The sequence below is a fragment of the Dipodomys merriami genome, unplaced genomic scaffold (assembly GCF_024711535.1).
Source record: "Dipodomys merriami isolate MVZ:Mamm:240054 unplaced genomic scaffold, mDipMer1.0.p SCAF_6, whole genome shotgun sequence".
NCBI classification, from domain to species: Eukaryota; Metazoa; Chordata; class Mammalia; order Rodentia; family Heteromyidae; genus Dipodomys; species Dipodomys merriami.
The window spans coordinates 10922155-10938187 of record NW_027206179.1 but is presented as its reverse complement, the minus strand read 5'-3'; the positions used below and the strand labels follow the sequence as shown (position 1 = coordinate 10938187).

At 55.0% G+C, this 16033-nt stretch overlaps 1 protein-coding gene across 2 annotated transcripts in view; it reads right to left on the bottom strand.

Moving 5' to 3' along the window:
* Nucleotides 1-499: 499 nt before the first annotated feature.
* Nucleotides 500-16033, bottom strand: part of LOC138813930 (guanine nucleotide-binding protein G(I)/G(S)/G(O) subunit gamma-7) — a 101336-nt gene continuing 85802 nt past the window's right edge. For both annotated transcript variants that reach the window (XM_070002526.1, XM_070002527.1), the window contains exons 4-5: nucleotides 7032-7148; nucleotides 500-3982 (exon numbers count right to left, since the gene is read on the bottom strand). In XM_070002526.1, the coding sequence (XP_069858627.1) occupies nucleotides 3857-3982; nucleotides 7032-7112 (207 nt within the window). In that variant the 5' untranslated portion in view covers nucleotides 7113-7148 and the 3' untranslated portion in view covers nucleotides 500-3856. The remainder of the gene's footprint in view (nucleotides 3983-7031; nucleotides 7149-16033) is intronic.

The window sequence follows — 16033 nt, the reverse complement described above, 5'->3', positions numbered from 1 at the left end:
TCCTGTCTCTGGATGTTTTAGGTAAGAATCAGCTTCCATGTTTAGTTTCTTCAATGGTGTGGGTGTTCTTTTCTTTTCTTTTTGTGCAGGCATAGAGAAGTTCTAAAGCTTTCAAATTGTCTGAGGAGGCTGAGATCTGAGGATCATGGTTCAAAGCCAGCCTGAGCAGGAAAGCCGTGAGACTCATCTCCAATGAACCACCAGAAAACCGGAAGTGGCGCTGTGGCTCAAAGGGCTACAGCACTAGCCTTGAGCAGAAGAGCTCAAGGACAGCAGCCCAGGCCCTGCGTTCAAACCCCAGGACTGGAAAGAAAGAAAAAAAGCCCCCCAAACCCAGAATGATCAACCAAAGGCCTCGGCTGCTTCTCTGAGACCTGCAAGTCCCCGCTTCACGTGTGGGATCTGGAAAGCCTTTCCTGGGTTTTGGGGTTCTCCCCCAGTGCTCCCCCAGCCAGTGTGGGCCCTGGAGAGGAGGAGGAACCCACAGCCACAGAGAAAGGACAACAGAGCCTTTTATTGTGTATGAATTCACTTTTTAGTAACAATAACCCCACACAATAGTAAAACACTGTGAGAAAGTGAAGTTTAAAATTAAAAAAAAAAAAAAAAAGCAATCAGAAACAAAAATCACCAGACACCCCAAAACACCGAAAGGGAGAGAAGCTGCCGGAGCAGCTGGCGGCTGGAACTGGGGGAAGAGGATCTCGGTGATGTCTGGCAACGTGTGTCTGTCCTGGGGTGGCGGTGGCGAGGGCACGTGGTGTCTGTCTCAGGCTTTCCACAATTTTACAAAAGAAGGGGGGCCCGGGGGAGGGGGCGGGGGAACCTGTCCCAGCAGCCAGGGCCCAGCGTCCGGTGCTTTCTCGAGTCCCGGGGCTGTGATGGTGGCTGCTTCCTGGCCAGTGCCAGGAAGAACATGGTGATGACAGGTGACAGCGCGTCTGTCCCACTGCGCCCAGAAGCCTCTGCAGGGGATGGAGTGATGTCATCCATAGGCGCCAAGGGGGTGGAGTCATGTCCTTACTCTCCCCCCAAAGTAGGGGAAGGAAAGGACGGCGGGGGGGGGGGGGAGGGGGGCAATGTGGCTGTCACCCCACGGGTGGCAGGGCTTCTGGGGGCAGTGATGAAACTGGGGTTCACCCCGTGTGTCTCGCCACCCACCTTGGTTTGGAGTGCAGGTGGGTGGCCTGAAGTCTGATTTCCCCTGATAAGGGGTATGGGAGGGAGCAGGGGAGACAGATACTGGTGTGTCCCCCAAAGCTTCCAGGATGGAGCAATGGGAACACGGGGTGGGGGGGCACAGGAATGCTTCCACGCAGGACGATGTTGAGCACGAGCGGGGTCCTGTGGTTCGCTAGGCCAAAGAGCCTGAGGCGCCTCCTGCTCGCTGTCCCCCCACTCCCCCCCCCCGCAGTCCCGGGGTCCTGGGCTACGTGAGGGCCAGGCTGGGGCACCGGGTCGGGTGTGGGCAGATCGTGCTCAGGCCCCTGAGCCGGTGTGGTGTGGGGGTCCTCTCCGGGGGACAGGAGGGTGTGACTTGGGGGACACAGCACACACTGTCATTTGGCTGACTTGAGCAGCCCCCCCTTTCCCTCGGCCCTGGGGTTCTGGGCGCCGGGGTCTGGCCAGGGGTGTTCAGGCTGGGCACAGCTGTGCCCCCTCCACCTGCACCCTGGCAGGGAAGGCGACAGGAGGGCGGCTGGGCTGCGGTCCCCTGGGAAGCCTGGTGGCCAGGGGCTCGGGGTGGCAGGGGAGAGAGGAGGGAGGAGGCGGGGAGGTGCAGGATGGGGCCGCTGCAGGGGTTAAGGCTTCTTTTAAAGAGAAACAGGGATGGGGGGGGCTCTCCAAATGGGAGGCGTTGGGGTGTAACCAGCAGCGCCTGGTCAGCCCCGCTGCCTGCGCTGCTAGAAATCCCTCCTCCCATAGTCCCATCCCCAGGCAGTCCCCTGGGTTTCCAGAACATTCTTTGATTCCTCTCGGCCATTCCCTGCTGTTCGGGTTGGTTGAGGAGGTGGGGCCGTTACCCAGGGCTGCTGGCACCCAGGGAAACACCAGATGGCTAGAATATTTTTTTTTGGTGGGGGAGAAGAGATGTTGAGGCTCTCCTGGTCCAAATGAGCCGGGCCCCCCAAAGCCCCACTGCTCTGGGGCCAGGCCCCCATGTGCGCCCCCCACCCCTGGAGCCAGGCAAATCCCTGCAGCCTCTCCTCCCGCACCCCAGCTTCCCAGACGTGCGTGGGGGCCCGTTCACAGCGGGGCAACCGTCCAGGGACCCCCAGCATCGGCTTCCAGCAAAGCCTTGGGGGGCTCTGAGTCCAGGGGGCGCGGGCGCCCCGATGCTCAGGCAGGGCGGCAGGCGACGCGGGCGGGCTGGGGGGGGGTGCCTGCAGTTGCTTCCTCCCTCCACCCATCCCAGGGGCCGTCCTCACGGAGGACCTGGTCACCCTGAACACAGACCCCGCCCCGCCCCCATCAGAAACATCCACGGCTGACCTGGGGGTCATCAGGGCAGACCAGAGATGGGGTACAGCCGAGAGACCGGGGCCACCACCAGGCCTTTCCCATCACCTCAAGATAATTTAGCAATTCGGCCTGCCCCAAGGGGCTGGGCAGCGCCACCCAGCACCAGGCCACAGCCTGAGGACGGGCGTCTCCATCCCGGCAGCCAGGGAAACTGAGCCACAGCCCACCTCAGGTGGAGACAGAACCACACACAGCCCACCTCTCCCCACCCCGCCCTGCAGTGGCCACTGCTCCCCAGGACAGGAGGTGTATGCAGCTCTGGGGTGCATGGGGTCCCCTGGGAAAGGGGGCAGCTGTGGTATGGTCAGTGCCACCCAGATGGGCTGTGCTGACACATAGAGGGTGCAGTTTATACATTAACCCCACACACACCCCGTCTCACCCCACACACACACCCCGTCTCACCCCCCAGCTCTATCTGGGCTGGTGTGGCTGCAGGTTCAGCCCCAAAGTGTTGATTTTCATCAGGATGCAATTGCGGGCCATCAGGACTCTGTCACCCACACCCCACTGATCAAAAAAACCAAAACCCCACACCAAAACCCAGCAACAGAGAACCATGTCCCGGCACTGATCTTCACGCCTGTCATCCCAGCTACTCAGGAGGCTGAGATCTGAAGATCTTGGTTCAAAAACTAGCCCAGGCAGGAAAATCCGTGACTCTCATCTCCAAGGAACCAGCAAAAAAGCCAGAAATGGAGTTGTGGCTCAAGGAGTAGAATGCCAGCCTTGAGTGAAAAAAAAAAAAAGCCAAGTGAGAGTATAAGGTCCTGAGTTCAAGCCCCAGTTTTGGCACACACACAAATCCCAGCACCCCATGTAGACTTTTCCCAATTAATTTCCAGATAACTGCCGGAGGCTGCCTGGGCCTCCTTTCTCTCTTGGTTCTGAGTCAGTTATTCAAGCAGTGATTGAGAGGTTTGTGCATTGGCCGGGCCGCCATGGTGGGCTGGGGGAGGCGGTGAGGAGTTGGGGTGCTGGGTGAGAGAGCCCAGCTTCACCAGAGGACAGACTGTGGCCCCTTCTGAGCATGGAGGAAGACTCCGGGGCCGGGGCTTTTGGATCTCACCCAGCACCCCAACTCCTTTTTGTGGACTTGGATGGTTTTTCTTGAATTAGGAATTGAAATGGGGCGAGGGCTGGAGGCGTGGCTCAGCTGGTAGAGTGCCAGCCAATGAGCCAAAGTGTCAGGTACTGAGTTTGAGTCTCAGACTGAGAGAGAGAGAGAGAGAGAGAGAGAGAGAGAGAGAGAGAGAGAGAGAGAGAGAGAGAGAGAGAGAGAGAGAGTGAGAGAGAGAGAGAGAGAGATGGGGCAAGCACACACAGAACAGAGCTAGAGGATGATGCAGGGCTTCTTGTCCTTGAAGGGGTTCTCAGACGCGGGGACACCGACCAGCAAGGGGTCGCTCCTGGCATGCTGCTCGCAGTAACTCATCAGCTCAGAGGAGGCTTTGGACACCTGTGTGTAGACAGATGGGGGGGCGCTGAGAAGGGGTGGGCCCAGGTGTGTCCACACCAGTGCAATCCACCCAGGCCACAAAGTGGAAATGGCCCTGAATGCAGAGGTGGATGTGTGAACACCCACAGTGTGGTCTGTCTCCATGCTGGAATATTCCTCAGCCAGGAACAGGCTGAGGTTCTGACATACGGACCCTGAGGCCACTGCACTCAGTGAAGGGAGCCCCACAGCGTGTAGTTCCACTGGCAGGCAACGCCTGCCCGCCACAGGGGAAGCTGCAGATGGGGTGCTGCTCACGGGGCTTGGGCTCCTCCTGGGGGGATCCCTATTGGAAGTCAACAGAGGGGTTGGCTACCCTATGTTGGCAACAGACCAAATACAGCCAGTGAGGGCTGGAAGGGTGGCCAGTGGTGAGGCTCTGGGTTCCAAACCCAGCAGCGCACACACAGACACAGACAGACAGACAGACAGACACACACACACACACACACACACGGACATAGATACACAGTCACACACATATACACGGGCTGTGTACCCTTCAGCAGCATTGCCAGGCTTTGAACAAGAAGGACCAGCAGGCTGGGAAGGTGGCTCAGTGGTAGAGTGCTTGTTTAGCATGCATGAAGCCCAGGGTTCCATTTCTCAGTACCCCATACACAGAAAAAGCCAGAAGTGGTGCTGTGGCTCAAGTGGTAGAGTGCTAGCCTTGAGCAAAAGAAGCTCAGGGACAGCACCCAGGCCCTGAGTTCAAGCCCCATGACCGACAAAACATCACCAATCAAGTCCCCACCCTGGGACCCAAGAACCTGGGCCTTTGGTGCTTCCCCAAGTTGCCAGGATGGGCTGCAGGACCCTGCCAAGCTGATCTGGGGGGGGGAGCACCCCTGACCCCAGAGCCACTCTTGGTTTCCACATGCAGGCTGCTACCCTCCACGGAGGCCCTGGAGGAATCAGGTTGGCTCCGGCATGGGGGGGGGGCCCCAATCTCTCCTCCCTTCCATTGAGAGAAAATCCCCTCGGGCCAGCAGGGCCCCTGGTGGAGCCCCAACTCCCCACCGCAGACGTTCAAACCCCCCTGGGGCTCCTCCAACTTCAAAGGACCTGATGAGCGGGAGGCCGGCTCTCCCGGCCCGGCTGGCACAGGGCTGGCACCGGCCCACGGAGGGAAAACCACTTCAACCAGGCCCTGCGTGTCTTCAGCCCCCAGGAATGCTTTGAGCGCTCCCTGCTCAGGTCTGTCCCCAGCTGCAGGAATCCGGGAACCCGTGGGAGGCACCTTGAGCCCCGCCCCCTGCTGCAGGGATGGGGACCCTCAGCTGAGAACAATCCCTTTCCTGACTCCTCCTCCCACACCAGCAGGTGTGTCTGTCTGTCTGTCTGTCTGTCTGGGACAGACAGGTCTGGGAGGACCTGAGGACTCATGTTGTGTCGCTACTTTAGATGTTGGTGGGAAGGTACTTTTTGAGGTGATGGTCACCGGACTCCCTAGACTCTGAGTAAGTTTGACCCTTTGATGTGGGTGGGCCTCGTCCAATCAGTTGAAGGAAGTGACTTAAGACATTCTCCCCTCCCCCACCGGCCTCCACAACAGAATGCTGTCTCCAGGCAGAGGCAAACATCCAGCCTTCCCTGTGTCCCCAGTCTGCCCGCCTGGCCAGCAAATTTCACACTCACCAGCCGGCACGGCACACCCATGGGGGCCAACTCTTAAAATAAACCTCTCTCTCTTCTCTACACACACACACACACACACACACACACACACACACACACACACACACACACACACACACACACACACACACACACACACACACACACACACACACACACACACACACACACACACACACACACACACAGCGTCCACGCACCACTGTATGCAGAAGTGGAAAATGTAGACACAAGTCATGACTTCCTTTACTGGGACTGTCTGTCACTGCTAGAGTTGTGCAACCCAGGGGTCAGAGGTGACAGGAAGGAACACAGGGTCCCGGCGCGGCTACCTGCTCCCGCTCGGAGCTATGGAGGAGACTGAGCTCTGGGTGTTCCCGGGAGGCTCCAGGTCAGCCCAGGCACCACGGGCTGCCAGACTCTATCTCAATGGGAGAGGCTGGGTGTAGTGACATATGCTTGTCACCCCAGCTATGGCAGGAAGCTAAAAACAGGAGGATTACTGTCCAGGCACTTGTGCGGGCAGGAAGTGAAACTCAAAAATACCCAGCATGAGCCCAGCGCACGCCTGTTATCGTAGCTACTCAGGAGGCTGAGACCTGAGGATTGAGGTTCAAAACCAGCCCAGACAGGAAAAGCCCATAGGTTCTTATCTTCAGTAAACTACCAAATAGCTGGAAGTGGCACTGTGGCTCAAGTGGTAGAGCACCAGCCTTGAGTGAAAAAGCTCAGGGACAGCTCCCAGGCCCTGAGTTCAAACCCTAGGACTAGCGCACGCGCACACACACACACACACACATAGACACACACACAGGCGTGGCTTAGAACTAGGGGTGCAGCCTAAGCATTAGGGGTGTAGCTTCAGTGGCAGAATGCTTGCCTAACAAATTTGAGGTCCTAAGTTCAAGCTTCAGAAATCAATCAGGGGCTGGGAAGGTGGCTCAGTGATAGAGCGCTTGCCTTGCATGCATGAGGCCCTGGGTTCGATTCCTCAGCACCACATAAGCAAAAAGAAAAAAAGCCAAAAGTGGTGCTTGGCTCAAGTGGTAGAGCGCTAGCCTTGAGCTGAAGAGCTGAGGGACAGCGCCCAGGCCCAGAGTTCAGGCCCCATGACCAGCAAAAAAAAAAAAAGAAAAAAGAAAAAAAATCAATCAATCAATCAATAAAGACAGGAAGGAAGGAAGGAAGGAAGGAAAGAAGGAAGTGGGCGGGGCTCAGCTCCATCTCTATCTCTGGCTGCTTCTGCCTGCTCTGCTGAGTACTGGGGCTCAGGGAGGTTCAGGGGTGGCCCCAGAGGGAGGCCCTGGTGCCCACAGCCTGCTCAGGGTCCTGGGGTCCGGGGCCCGGGGTCCATCCCCGTCCGCAGGCTCACCTTGATGCGTTCCATCCCGGCTTCGATGCGGAGTTGCTCCACCAGTTTCCGGGCCTGCGCTACGTTGTTAGTGGCTGACATTGTTTTGCCATCAGTGTGGGCCCCACGTCCAGAGAGCTGGGGGGAGGGGCACACAGATGTGAGCTGGCTGGCGACACCCTGGGACAGACACCCCTTCCAGGAAGCCCCCCCACCCCGCAGGCCCTGCTGTGGACAGGACTGGGTGACTGTCACCCGCATTCCCTGCCTGGAACTGGTCAGGGCTCAGCACTTGCTGCCCAGGGGCGATGGCTCGGAAGGTCGGGGTACTGGGGACGCCTGGCGGGGTTGTTCTCTGCGGGCACCCTGGGCCCTGCAGGGGGCTGAGCCATGCCCCTCATCTCTACCACCCCATGCCAGGAGCTGCCCAGTCATGCCAGCCACACATGTCCCCAGACGTGACCCAGTGTTCCCTGGAGGGGGCACCTCTGGAGACAGTCGCTGCCTGTGGATGGGGGTGACTCACTGGAGAGTCTGTGTATGTCGTCTGCTCTGGGGGTGCGGGTCTATGGCACTCATTCACTCCTTTATTCATCTACTCATCTGTGTATTCATTTATCCATCCATCCACACATCTACCATCCATCCATCTACCCATCCACATCATCCATCCACCCATCTCCATCCATCCACCCATCTACCCATCTACCCATCACCATCCATCCACTTGTCCATCCATCCATCCATCCACCCATCCATCCATTCATCCATCCATCATCATTCATCCACCCATCTCTATCCATCCATCCACTTGTCCATCCATCCATCCATCCATCCATTAATCCATCATCCATCCACCCATCTCTATCCATCCATCCATCCACACATCCACCTATCTACCATCATCCATCCACCTATCTCATCCATCCATCCATCCATCATCCATCCATCCATCCATCCACACATCCACACATCCACCTATCTTATCCATCCATCCATCCATCCATCCATCCACACATCCACCATCCATCTACTGATCTCTGTCTATCCACTTGTCCATCCATCCATCCATCTATCTATCAATCCACCCATCCAACATCATCCATCCATCGATTTATATCAATCCACCCACCTACCCACTTATCTTTCCATCCTTCTGTCTACTCATCCATCCACTCACCTTTATGTCTGTCTGTCAATCTGCCCACCCTGTCCCTTCCTCCCTTCCGCCAACCTGCCCAGAGCATTGTGGCTGTTCACCCTGTGTGCCAGAACTATGTTGAGAATTCATCTAAAATCTCCATGTGTCCCGGTGCCCAGGGGTCCGCACTGGGAAGCAGCGGCCGTCAGACCTGAGGGAGTGGGGCAGGGTCGGCTGTCCTGGAAGGCAGCCAGGTGCTGTGACCTCGGTTTCCACTCTGTGACAACCCCTCCCTCTCACTTCCTGCTGGGGAAGAGGCAGCAGGGGGCACTGGTGTCAGAAACTCTAGGACCCCAAGACTCAGCGGTCACGGAGGATTGGAGGGGACCACACAGTGGGGGTTCTGTGTCCTGGGGCTGCCATAACAAATGGCCACGACAGAGCAACTGGAAACCGCAGGAATCAACCTTGGATGGCGGGGGGGGGGGGGGGGGGGGGGGGGGGATCCAGGCTGTGTGCACACTAGACAAGCGCTCGGTGCTGAGCTGCAACCCAATCCCTCTTCTTAGAAGAGCCCCAGCCCCTGCACAGGGCCGGCCCTGCTTCAGTGTAACCTCTTCAAACACCATCACCAAAGGCTCCATTTCCCTTATTTGGAAAGGGAGCTATAAGGTGAGCAACCTTGGGAGTGGCTTCCTCCCGCTCACATGTATCAGTGTTTCGTTCCTTTTCACTGCTGTGTAATATTCCATGGTACAGATGAGTACAGAGTTGGTTAAAACATTCACCTGCTGAAGGGCTTCTGAGCCAGTTCTAGTTTGAGTCTATCTGAGTAAAAGGTGCCATAAACTTTCCCGTGGACTGGGACAGGTGCCAGGGAGGGTAATTACTGCTTGTATCGTAAATGCATGTGTAGAGTTTTGTTTTAGAAACTGCTAACTCTTCCATTTTACCCCTGCTTATCAGAAACAGAGAGGCAATGTTAATTTTTATTTTTCTGGTTTAGCTTTCCAAATCTTTTTTTTTTTTGGTTGGCCACGGGGCTTGAACTCCAGGCCTAGGCACTGTCTCTGAGCTCTTTTTTGCTCAAGGCTAACTTTTTTTTTTTCTTTTTTGCTCTATCACTTGAGCCATAGCTACATTTGTGGTTTCCTGGTGGTTCATTGGAGATAAGAGCCTCAAAGACTTTCCTTCTGAGGTTGGCTTCGAACCACAATCCTCAGATCTCAGCCTCCTGAGATCTAGCTAGGATGAAGGTGTGAGCCATCAGTGCTCAGCCTTTTCTGGGGCTTGGCTTCTTTCATTGCATTCTTTTGGTCCTGGGGCCTGAACTCTGGCCTGGGCGCTGTCCCTCAGCTCTTCAGCTCAAAGCCAGTGCTCTTCCACTTCAGCCACAGCGCCACTTCCAGTTTTCTGAGTGGTTTATTGGAGATAAGAGTCTCACAGACTTTCCTGCCTGGGCTGGCTTTGAACTGCAATCCTCAGATCTCAGCCTCCTGACTAGCTAGGATGACAGGCGGGAGCCACTGGTACCTGGCTTCTTTCATTGCATTTCTATTTAGGCATATCAACAAGGGGCAACTCTGTCCCCCAGGGCCCCTGAGCTATGTCTGGGAATGTGTGACTGGCACACTGGAGAGCTCAGCGTGGAGCACGGAGGGGGGAGGCAGGGAGGCAGGGATGCTGCCCTCCCTCACCCCGTTTAGCACCACCTGAAGTGGAGGTTGGTGCTATGTGTCAGTATCATGTCTAGAGAGCATATGTGCAAATGTCCTGGGGTGCCCTTGGTTCCAGGCAGCAGACACTCCACCAGGTATTTAAGCAGGACTCGGTGTCTGTGTTGCAGTCAGTGGAGCTAGGAAGACAAGTAAAGACAGATTTCAGAATTTCAAGAAATTCCTAGTTACTCATAAACTGGTATGTACAAATCTCCCTGGAATGATAAGGGGGCGGGTGGTTTGCCGGCCAGCCCTGATTGCTTCTGTGGGATTCCAGGCATGTCACACAGCGGGGTGACAGGGACACAGCATGGGCCGGTCTCTGGTTGGCAGAGGGGAGCAAAAGACCAGCATTTGTATGAAGGGGAGAGGGAGATGTGCACTACCCCACAGCAGTGTTAGGTCTGGTGGGGTGCAGAGGCCCCACAGCAGTACCCCTATAGGGAGAGGACACCCTCCCACATACACACATACAAGAACACATGGAGTTTCTGGATCACTGTGGCCGAGGACCTTAAGTGTTAAAAAAAAAAAAAAAAAAAAAAACCCACAGTGGATACTGGTTGCTGCAGCCTCTAATCCCAGCTGCTCAGGAGGCTGAGATCCACAGATCTCAGTTCAAAGCCAGCACACGTAGGAAAGTCCTTGAGTCTCTTATCTCCGATTAACTAGCAAAAAGGCTGGGAGTGGAGCTGTGGCTCAAGTGGTTGAGTGCTAAGTCTTGAGTGAAAAAACTCAGGGACAGCACCGAGGCCCTGAGTTCAAGCCCCAGGAGTGGTGCAAACACACACACACACACACACACACATACACACGGATGGATCTGTGTGCCTGTACACATGTGTACCTCTGCATGTGTGCACACCCGTGGGCAGCATTGTGTGTGCACGGTGTGCTGTATCACGCAGGCACCATGCGTGCAAGCCTGTCTGTGCACACGTGTGCCTGGCATGTGTGCTCACAGCGCGGTGTGACTCACACTCAGGGCCCCGGTGTTGCCACCTCCTGCTGTCCGGCTGCGCTGGTGTCACCAGCTGTCCTGACTCAGCCGTGCCTCAGCCTGGAGGAGGCGGGTGGCGTGGACCGGGCCACGCGGGGCGCTGAGTCAGCCCCCGGCCGGCCACCCTGGCAGGCCCGCCGGGCCGGCCGAGCGGGCAGGTGGGCAGGGGTGGGGCCCGGTGGAGGGAGGCCCCGGGCCCGGCAGGCCGGTGACCCCGGGCAGCCGCCCAGACAGGCAGGCCGGGGCTTGGCCAGGAGGCCCGGCGGTGAGGTTCTCTAAAAATAACCCGCAGTGGCCGCTGCCAGCCTGGCTGGCCCCAGCACAAAAGGGGGGATGCACGCCCCGCTTCCAGGGTGCCTGCTTTGCAGATGGGACACCCTGCCTGCAAGGTCACGGCAAGGACGCCCCCCCATCACCTCCAACCCAGAGCGCAGGGGTCAGAAGCACAGGACTCACGGGGCCAGGGACAGGCAAGGCCACCCGACCAACCTGGGCCTCTGGGCGGGCTCAGCAGAAGGGGCGGGGCATAAGATCGGTGGGCGTGGCTTTACATTGGTCCGCTAAGCCTCAGTAGAAGGGGCGTGGCTTACATAGTCAGGAATCACGGGTAGGCGCATGGCTTAAAGACAAGGGGCGTGGCTTACATGCCGGGGTGTGGCTTGTGGTGTAGGGGCGTGGCTTACAAGGTAAAGTCTTACGTTATAAGGCGTGGCTTAAGCACAAGGGGCGTGGTTTAATATAGCTTGTACAACAGAGGCTCTGAGTTCAATCCCCAGCTCAGGCAGGAAACTCACCATCACCACCAACAAAACCTAAAAGCTGCCGGGCGCTGGTCTGGGTGGCTCACGCCTGTCTTCCTAGCTACTCAGGAGGCTGAGGTCTGAGGATCACAGTTTGAAGTCAGCCCGGGCAGGAAAGTCCCTGAGATGTCTATCTCCAATTAACCAGCAAAAAGCCAGAAGTGATGCTGTGGCTCAAGTAGGAGAGTGCCAGCCTTGAGTTAAAAAGCACAAGGACAGCACCCAGGCCCTGAGTTCAAGCCCTAGGACACACACACACCCACACCCACACCCACACACACACAGAGTAAGAAATGTGGTAGGTTGGGATTTTGCACAGCAAGCTGGACAAATGGGTGGCCCGGCATGAACAGAGCAGAGCATCTGGACATTGGAAGTGACAAATGGTGTTCTAATCCCTCACTCTGGGCCTGGAGCCCAAGAGAGCAAAATTACAAGAAATAAAAAGCTATAGATAGAAGGTGCTGACCTAGTTGTTATTTATAATAGCGAGAAGTCGGAGCAAAACCACACGTTGTGAAACAAGAGGGCAGCTAATTCAACAGAACGCTCTCCCCGTGGGATGTTTTGCAACCATTAGAAACGGTAAGTGAAAATGTGGCGGGGAAGCCGGCAGGCATCAGGCCTGTCATCCATCCCTGCTACTGGGGGGGGGGGGGGGGGAGGAGGGCAGGGTAAAGGGGAGGGACTGAGATGAAGAGGATCACAGTTTGAAAGTCAACTTGGGCAGAAAACTCCATGGGACTTTTATCTCCAACTGACCACCATAAAAGACAGACTGGAGGTGTGGCTCAGATGGTACAGCAAGCTGAGTGAGAGAGCATGAGGGCCTAGGTTGAAGTCCCAATATTACCACCAAGAGCAAAATTACACGTAATGAAAGAAGAAAGAACCCGGCGCTCGTGGCTCACGCCTGTAATCCTAGCCACTCAGGAGGCTGAGAGTTAAGGATTGTGCTTCAAAGCCAACCTGGTAGGAAAGTCTATGAGACTTTTATCTCCATGAACCACCAGAAAATTGGAAGTGGTGCTGTGGCTCAAAGTGGTAGAACGTTAGCCTTGAAGCAAAGGAGCTCAGGGACAGCACCTAGGCCCCAATTTCAAGCCCCACAACCAACAAACAAAAGGGGGTGGGGAGAGGAAGTTTTAAAAACCAGGTGCCGGTAGCTCACGGCTGTAATTCTAGTTACTCAGGATCACGGTTCAAAGCCAGCCAGAGCAGGAAAGTGTGTGAGACTCCTCTCCAATTAATCACCAGAAACCTGAAAGTGGTGCTGTGGCTCAAGTGGTGGACCACTTGAACAAAAAGCAGCTCAGGGACAGTGCCCAGACTCTGAGTTTAAGGCCCAGGACTGGCAAAGAAAAAGAGGGGAGTAGTGACTATTATGATTCTTTTCAATGAAATACAATCCATTTTATTTCCACGCAGTGCAAATCACCCTGGTGGCTCATAGTAGTTGAGGTTTGGCAAATGCACATGGCTGTAACCCCCTTTCCTAGTATATGGAACACACAACCTTCTATAAACATTGCCTTGTTCTTTTTCATGGTTGAGTAATATTCTACCAGAGGATCAAATCATTATTTGTAGACCTACTGTCTACGAAGGGGGCATCTGAGTTGCCTCTAGTTTTTGGTGATGGTGAATGAGGGTTGGATAAATATTCAGGTACAGACCACAAAAAGGTAGGTTTCTACTTCCAGTTCCTAGGGCAGGGGTGTGATTAACTTTGTAAGTTAAACTTTTTCCCCCCAGGTTCCAAACACTGCATTAACTTGGATTCCTGCTAGCCATATATAGGAGATGAAATGGGGCTACTGCCTGGACATTATGACTTGGCTGCTGCCCTGTGCTATGAGAACAGAAGATTGGGATGAGGAAGGAGGAGAATGTGTATATATATGTGTAAACATATATTCATATGTATGTCTACACATATGTATGTGTGTGTGTGTATATATATATATATATATATATATATATATATATTTCTCAACAAGAGGCTTGAACTCAGGGCCTAGATGTTGTCCTTTATCTTTTTTTTGCTCAGAGCTGGGTCTCTATTGCTTGAGCCATGCCCTCTACAGAAAGACAATGCTTCCAGTGGGTTTTTGCCTTTAGTTATTATTTTTTTTCTTGATCATGGAGTTTGAACTCAGGGTTTGGGTGAGTCCTTGAGCTCTTCTGCTCAAGGCTAACACTACCACTGGAGCCACAGCACCACTTCCGGTTTTCTGGGGGTTCATTGGAGATAAGAGTTTCATAGGCTTTCCTTCCCAGGCTGGCTTTGAACTGTGCTCCTCAGATGTCAGCCTCCTGAGTAGCTAGGATGACAGGCGTGAGCCACCAGCGCCAAACTAAAGGTTCAAATTTCACCAATACCCATTGGGTGTGTCCAGGAGAAGCTGGGCAGGGCACAGCCTCCTTTCTCAGTGAGCAGAGGCAGGTGAGGTGCAGCATCAACTCCCCACCAGGCAGAGCTGCTCTGAGAAGCATGGAAGAGATTCTGGCCTTGGCTCTCCCAGGCTGTGTAGCCTCAAGAAAGTTGCCTACCCTCTCTGAGCTCAGTAGATGCAGAGGGAGAATCCTATTTCTGCACAGGTTCCTGGGAAGAAAATGAGGTCCCCACCCCCACCCCGAGACCAGCAGCCAAGTATTTGGTAAAAAGAGAGTTACTGCAGAGACAGAGGAAAATATCAGCCCCAAATGAGTGTGGGAGAATGGGTTTGCTGGGGGGAGGGGGGCGTGGGGTGGGAGGGGTGGGGGGTGTTGAGCAATCTTCCTGCCTCGGCTCACAGGCACCCAGCCACTGCTGCCTTGACCTACCCAGAGGCTGGGTAAGGTGGGACTGGGGTAGTGTACCTTGCTCCAAGAGACATGGAAAGAGCTGGTAGTTGATTGCATTAAAGGGCTGGGAAGGCGGCTCAGGGGTAGAGCGCTTGCCTTGCATGCATGAGGCCCTGGGTTTGATTCCTCAGCACCATATAAGCAGAAAAAGCTGGAAGTGGTGCTGGGGCTCAAGTGGTAGAACATTAGCCTTGAGCTGAAGAGTTGAGGGACAGCGCTAGGCCCAGAGTTCAGGCCTCATGACTGGAAAAAACAAAACAAGGCCCAGAGTTCAGGCCTCATGACCGGAAAAAACAAAACAAAACAACAACAATAACAAAACATGAGGGCTGGGAAGGTGGCTTAGTGGTAGAGTGCTTGCCTAGCATGCATGAAGCCCTGGGTTTGATTCCTCAGTACCACATACACAGGAAAAACCAGAAGTGGTGCTGTGTCTCAAATGGTAGAGTGCTAGCCTTGAGCAAAAGAAGCTCAGGGAGAGCACCCAGGCCCTGAGTTCAAGCTCCAGGACTGGCAAACGAACAAACAACAACAACAAAAAACACCAGCAGGCACCGGTGGCTCATGCCTGTCATCCTAGCTCCTCAGGAAGCTAGGATCTGGGTTCAAAGTCAGCCCAGGAAGGAAAGTCCTGAGACTTATCTCCAATGAGCTACCACAAAACCAGATATGGTGCTGTGACTCAAAGTTGTAGAGTGCTAGCCTTGAGCGGAAATGCTCAGGGATAGCACCCAGGTGCTGAGTTCAAGTTGCAGTACACACACACACACACACACACACACACACACACACACACACACACACACACACACACACACACACACACACACACACACACACACACACACACACACACACACACCATTCTGCATCTCCCAGTGGAGGTATGATGCCATCCCTCCATGCTCTGTTGCGTGTCCTGGGAGTGGAGAGCAATTAGTCATGCCTGGGTCACTTGTCCTTTATGGCTGTGATGACAAGCCACGTCCTCTGGTGGGTGAACTCAGCTGTGCAAACCTTTGCTTATTAACATTGCTGGGCCCATTCCAAGGCCTCGAGGTGGTCCCTGGACCTTGAGGATGGAGGGTACGGAGCATGCCCACAACTGAAAAACCACAGGTCTCCTCCTAGCCCCTGGGGGCAGGGCTCATCTGGGCTCTGTGTCTGACTTGATCTTGGCTTTGTTGACCAAGAAAGAAGAAGCTTGCTAAGAAAGCAGGTGCCATGGCTCAAGCCTGTAATCTGGGCTACTTGGGAGGCTGTGACAGGAAGGATTGATGTTGGAGGCCAGCCAGGTAGAAACAAGTTCCTGTGCCCCCCCCCCCAACCCCCATCTCAACCAATAGCTGAACCACAGTGGTACATACTTGTCATCTTTAGTTTTACGGGAAGCATAAAAGGTGGATCAAGGTTCCAGGCAGGAAGCAAGACCCTATCCAAAAAAGCAGCAGAGCTGAGGGGGTGGGGGGAGGCCTGGAGGGTGGAAGATGGGAAAGAATTTCCACCCAGGATCTGGG